This window comes from Nannospalax galili, unplaced genomic scaffold (assembly GCF_000622305.1).
Source record: "Nannospalax galili isolate Female #2095 unplaced genomic scaffold, S.galili_v1.0 scaffold3450, whole genome shotgun sequence".
NCBI classification, from domain to species: Eukaryota; Metazoa; Chordata; class Mammalia; order Rodentia; family Spalacidae; genus Nannospalax; species Nannospalax galili.
In genome coordinates, this window is record NW_008328096.1 from 132,312 (window position 1) to 138,609 (window position 6,298).

The window sequence follows — 6,298 nt, forward strand, 5'->3', positions numbered from 1 at the left end:
GGGTCTCCCTGTAGCCTCAGCTGTCCTGGAACTCACTATGTAGACCAGGCTGGCCTTGAACTCATAGAGATCCACCTGCTTCTGCCTCCCGAGTGCTGTGATTAAAGGTGTGTACCACCATGCCCAGCTCTATTCAATATTTTTAATATTTATTTTATTTTATTTTTTAATGTGTATGAGTATACTGCCTACATGTGTGTAACTGCACCTGCTTTGTGCAATGCCAAAGGAGGTCAGAAGAGGGCATCAGATTCCCTGGAACTGGACTTATGCACAGTGTTAGCTGCCATGTAGGTGCTGGGAATGAAACCCTGGTCCTCTGCAAGAGCAGTCAGTGCTCTTAACTGCTGAGCCATGTCTCCAGCCCCTATTCAATACTCTTAGACTGGATTTGATTCCAAGTAATTGAAACTTGAGAAAGTTCAACTTCAGATAAGGGGTTGCCGTGTTTCCCTATAGCACTGGACTCAATCCCAATAACTGATTACAGTTTCAATTTATATCTGTGGAATGAGTTAGAATTGCGCCTGTAGGAGAAAAACCTTTCTAGGAGGGAGTTGGAGGCGGGATATCAGAGCCCTGGGGATTTGATAGAGAAAAGTCCAGCCTATCACAGCATTCTGTCGCCAGGCGGCGCTGGGACAGCCTCAGACTCAAGCCGGGCCTCCACTAGGAGGCAGATGTTCCTGCAAGGCCTTCTTCTCCTGCCAAGTCTTCAGGAGGTTGCTAGCTGCAGGGACTCTCCTCAGCAACTGATGATGTGGACATTCTACACATCTACGATTGGTGTAACCTAAATGACATGGGCAACTATTGGAAATGCGCTGTGGAAACGTGATTTGAGGATCTGGAGGAGCTGGGGACCTGGGTCTGGGGTGACAGCTCCTACTAACTGCAGACTGTGAAGATATGGATCATGAGCAGAACCCAGGAGCCGTGCTGCGGTGGCTGCTACACCTTTTGTGGCTGCCCCACTCCTGGGTGGTCCCTGCAGGTGAGGCAGTGGCTTTCCCTCATGTCCATCCTGAGGGCGGGAGAGCCCAGGGCATGCACCTGAGCATTAAAGAAATGAAAGAAGAGCCCTGGGCTTTAGGAGCTGGTGGGAGGGTCTCTGCGGTTATCAAAACAGTAGCAGAACTGGTCTCCGTGCATAGCTGAGCCCTGCCGGTGTTGACAGCCTCAGTGTGTGTGTGCAGAAGTTGTTCTGCACACTATGCAGGCGAGGAAAACCAGATTCAGCTAGTTAAAAACGTGACCTGTGCAAGTTCACATAGTTGGAAAATGTTAGGCATGGGGACTTCACGAAGTAGGTGTTCTTTTCAAGCCAGGTGTGGTGGTGCAAGACTGTAATCTCTGCTCTTGGAGGGTAGAGCCAGCTCGATCAGGAGTTCAAGGCCAGCCTCAACTAACTTGACAACACTTGTCTCAGAAGTCCACTAAGAGTTATTTCCATGCTCCCTCTCAGGAACCTGCCCTAGTCTGTCATCCATTCACCCTGTGATTCTTGAAACCTTCTCTGTGAAGGTTGGGGCAGAATGAAGACTGGGCAGTCTGGACGATCCCCTCGGTCTTGGGTCTGTAATTCTGATGTTGGTTGAAAAGTTTTCTGCTGTCTGGGAGATTCCTGCCAGGAGTTTCAAAGAGGAATATTATTTCCTGCAGTCAGGGGTCACTTCCCCCAATCTTGTCAGTTCAAGGACTGGAGGGTTTAGGTGAGGGAGTGTCAGAGTCCAGGTGCCAGTGAAGTGGCCACGGGGTGGGTGTGGGGCTGAATTTCAGAGACTGGCTTTCAATTTCTGTGTGTATCTGGGGCATCCTGGGCAGTGAGATTATGTTTTAGGCAGCCTGTGACCTTTCCCCTTCCAAGGCAGGAGACACATCAGTGACTTCTGAGACTCCATGTGGCTGAGGCCTTATTAAATTAGACAAAGGCATCCCCTATGGGGGGAGTGAGCCTTGTGCTGGGGTGCTTGACTTGGTAGTCAGAATGTAACCTGGAGTTTAGTACCCACCTGCCTCTGTGCCTGGAGCACAAACACACAGCCAGCAGAGTGACTCTGAATCTGTCGCTTCCGCTGGCGGACTTCTGCTTTCTTTTTTGTCCAGTTGTTTTAGACAGGGTCTCATGGAACCCAGGCTGGCCTTAAATTCTTTACCCAGCTGAGGATCCTCCTGCGTCTACCTCCCAAGTGCTGCATGACAGGTGTGAGTCATTACACCTGACTGTTTTTTTCTTTTCTTTTTGTCTTTTTACATCTTTAGATAGTTGTCTTTTGTGTGCAAGGGAGATTTGGAGCTTCCTTAATATACCCCCCCTTCCGCCCCTACACTGGGAGGAGCCAAGCAGGAGACGGAGAGGTTCTACCACATCTCTTCCCGTGAAGCAGACCTTGCAGTTTCCTAACGTGAAGAGAAATCAGGAGTCTCCCCCCTCCCTGAACCCACCCTGTCTCTGCAGCTCCTACCCCCGAGTGGAGGGCCGACCTGCAAAACCACACGTTCCGGCACACGTTGTTCTGCCAGGAAGGGAGTCCGGGCTTGGGGCTCACCGAGACCTACGACGAGGACCTGCTATTCTCCTTCGACTTCTCCCAGAACACCCGAGTGCCCCGCCTGCCTGAATTTGCCAGATGGGCTCAGGATCAGGGAGACAGCACAGCCATTTTATTTGACAAGAACGTCTGCGAGTCGCTGATTGGGGAAGTGGGCCCTCAACTTGAGGGGAAAATCCCAGTGTCCAGAGGTCAGGGGGGTTTTCAGGGAGTTGGGGGCTGGGGGTCTGGAGGGCTACAGTCTTACCCCCCAAGACTTCTTCACATCGTCTCTCATCTCCCCTGCTGTGAGCTGCTCAACACCTTTCTTTTTTTTTTATTTTTTTTGTGTGTGTCTGCATGTATTGCCTGCATGTAGGTAAGTGCATCCATGTCGTGTCATGCAGTGCCTGAGGAGGACAGAAGTGGCTGTCGGATTCCCTGGGACTGGAGTAACGGACAGTTGTTAGCTGCCATGTGGGTGCTAGGATTTGAACCCGGGTCTTCTGCAAGTGCAGTCAGTGTTCGTAACCCCTGAGCCATCTCTCCAGCCCCTAGCACCTTTCTTTTTTACCTCAACAGTTGGTTTCCCATCAGCTACAATCTGCGTTTTGCTGTTGTAAGGAAATAGTTTAGAGCATGGTGCAGGCATTGAAAACCATCGATTGAACTTGATGAGTTTGACAGGGGCTGGTTGATCCTATTGAATATTGCACCTGTATTACTGTGCTTACCAACATGGAAGGGAGAAGGCTTTTACCTGGCTTCCCCTCCTCCAATGACTTACCAATGACAAAGAAGGCTTTTTCTTTGATTTATTTATTTTTATTTTATGTATATGAGTGCTTTGCCTGCATGTGTGTACATGCATCCAGGCATGGAATGCCTGAGGAGGTCAGAAGAGGCCGTCTGATCCCCTGGAACTGGAGTTACTGATGGTTAGTAGCTGCCACGTGGGTGCTGGGAACTGAACCCAGGCCCTCTACAAGAGCAGCCAGTGCTCTTAACTGCTGAGCCATCTCTCCAGCCCGATCCCGTGTTTTAATGAAAAGCCAGTGATTAGGAGCCAGCATGGGTCTACACAGGAAGTACTGCTGGAAGTCAGGGCAGAAGTCAGGGCAGATGGGTCCCCAGTGGCCTCTAGCTGCAGGTCTTGACTAGGAGACCCCTCTCACAGCCACAGATATTCTCTCATCTCTCTATTGACTCCGTCTCTGCCCTCCCCAAGCACCATGGTACTATCTAAACTTGTCCTTTCTTTCCCTGGTACCCCCAACCCCTACCAGGTTTTCCAGTTGCTGAGGTATTCACGCTGAAGCCTCTGGAGTTTGGCAAGCCCAACACACTGGTCTGCTTTATCAGCAATCTCTTCCCACCCACCTTGAGTGTGAACTGGCAGCATCATTCCGTCCCTGTGGAGGGAGCTGGGCCCACTGTTGTCTCAGCCCTCAATGGACTGACCTTCCAGGCCTTCTCTTATTTAAACTTCACACCGGAACCCTATGACCTTTACTCCTGTATGGTGACTCATGAAATTGACCGCTACACAGCAATTTCCTATTGGGGTGAGACCTCTTCCCTTGGAGTCTGGTCCTTTGAGGGGCAAGAAGGGACAGGCCCACAGGGGGAACATTATTTAGTCCATTCTCACTATCGACAGTTCAAGCTTCCAATCTCAGTTCTCCCACATTACCTCAGATACCCAAGGTATGCCCTGGGTGGAGGGCTCCCCAGGCAGGTCTGCAGGCTGACCTCCGTGCTCTGCTCTAGTGCCCCAGAACGCCCTGCCTTCAGACCTCCTGGAGAATGTGCTATGTGGTCTAGCCTTCAGCCTGGGTGTGCTGGGCATCATTGTGGGCGTTGCCCTCTTCATCTGCTCCCTAAAACCTTGCTCAGATGGTAAGTCAGTGGAGGAGGGAAAGCCAGGTAAAAGGATGTGAGTGTGGGTGTGCCAGGATTGTACTGTGGCCTGGGGGGACGGTGCATACAGTGGTGGACAGGTCCTTGGGTGGAGGGGCCAGTTTCCAGCATAACGGGCCACATCCTGCTATCTGGTGGTCCACTTATGCCCAAGTTATGCATCACAGAAATGGCTTTGCGGACGGGCCACATGACGTGGGGACTTGTAGGAAAGACGCTTGGAGATGATTTGGGAACAAGATTAACCTCAGTTGGGTGTGCTGGAGGCAGAGGGAGACTTTTGAGGAGGAGGAGATCCTCCTGCTGACCTTCCTCCATCCGGCTCTCTCCTCAGACTGATTCTTCTGGACTAGAGTGTGGAGCAGCTCCAGCCGGCCGAGCAGAGATGCTTTAGGGAATCTCTCATCCCAGCAGAAGTCCCTGGGGCTCCAGGGTGTGTGTGGGGAGGGGTGTGTGGACCTTGCAGGTGTCTCTGCTGAGGTTCTGCTGACCCTGGGTTTGCATCCAGAGAAGCCCAGATCAAGGCAATAAACCTCATTTCTTGATACCATCACAACCTTCTCTCTCTTCCTCCCCAACCCCCAACCAGGCAAGCACTCTCTCCACACCCCACCCCAGTGTAGCATTTTTCTAAACTCATGGTATTTGCTTCTAGATACCTGAACTTGATTGGGTTTTCATTTCAAATTCAGCATGCCTTAACCTGGACACAGCTCGCCCTCACTAGAGAGGGAGATTGGGAAAACCCCTCACTCCCCAGCCAAGCTCTTGTTCTCTGTCCGCAGCATGACAATGACTTTTTACCTCCATCAGCTTGTGCAAAATTCTAGAGGAAGGCAGCACTGTAATCTGCTCATAAGACGCTTGAGGAAGCCGCCAGTGTTTTTGCCCCCGTGTCGCCCCCCAACTTTGCTGTTAGTGAAAACGTTTATGGCTAATGCCCATTGCTCTGGGGAAGACCTAGTTAGTGGGAACATTTATGGCTAATGCCCATTGCACTGGGGAACACCTAGCTCTCTGCAACCGTCAAGGTAGCTGGGAATCCAGGAGCTCAAAGGTGGAAAGCTGATTTTCTGATTGGTTGTCAGTCCTGTGCAGACCTCCTTGGTGAGGCCCTAAAGTGACATCGGTCCTGGCTGATGGTGGGAGCAGGCAGCACATGACCACTGGTGGTAAACCGCCCTGAATGCACTTTATTCTTGGCTTTCTGTGGGGTGTGGGAGTTGCTGTGGAGGACGGCTAGCATTGAGGTTAACAGTGAGATCATTTTGGTATTGGCAAGGCAGTCTCTGTGTTTCATACTGTATCGGAGTCTAATCCAGGGGAAAGCATCTGACCCTTCCCAGGGGTTGGTTCTTCCCGTGGACCACTTCATTTATAAGATCTGCGTGTACCAGTGAAGACACAGGGCTCCAGAACCAGACCAATGCGGATTCAGTCATGACTGTCAAGCTTTAGCTCTGAGTTCTTGGAGTTGCTGACTGTCTTGGTGTCTGTGCCTTTACTACTGTTTTCAGTAAAGGGTGATAATAAAATTGCCATCTGCCTTATGGAGTTGATGTGAATGTAACGTTTGTTTATTTTTGTGGTGCTGGGTTTTAAACCCAGGACCTCACGCATGCTAGGCCAGTGCTCAACGATTAAGCTATACCCCCAATTCTTCTGTGAATTTTAAATAAGTTGACATCTGTAGAAGGCTGAGGACGGTATTTGGTGCATAGAAAGAAATGCATAATAATGCACGAACTTCACAGAACTTGGCAACCTGTCACCCTTTCCTTTCCTTTAATTTTCATGCAGTGTGTGTGTGTGTGTGTGTGTGTGTGTGTGTGTGTGTGTGTGGAGAG

At 50.6% G+C, this 6,298-nt stretch overlaps 1 protein-coding gene across 1 annotated transcript in view; it reads left to right on the forward strand.

Moving 5' to 3' along the window:
• LOC103747994 (HLA class II histocompatibility antigen, DM alpha chain) overlaps nt 1–6,001 on the forward strand; it is a 6,873-nt gene extending 872 nt beyond the window's left edge. Inside the window, exons 2-6 of the mRNA XM_008850567.3 lie at nt 631–994; nt 2,459–2,743; nt 3,818–4,096; nt 4,302–4,430; nt 4,786–6,001. Of these exons, the coding sequence (XP_008848789.1) occupies nt 910–994; nt 2,459–2,743; nt 3,818–4,096; nt 4,302–4,430; nt 4,786–4,790 (783 nt within the window). The 5' untranslated portion in view covers nt 631–909 and the 3' untranslated portion in view covers nt 4,791–6,001. The remainder of the gene's footprint in view (nt 1–630; nt 995–2,458; nt 2,744–3,817; nt 4,097–4,301; nt 4,431–4,785) is intronic.
• The last annotated feature ends 297 nt before the right edge of the window (nt 6,002–6,298 follow it).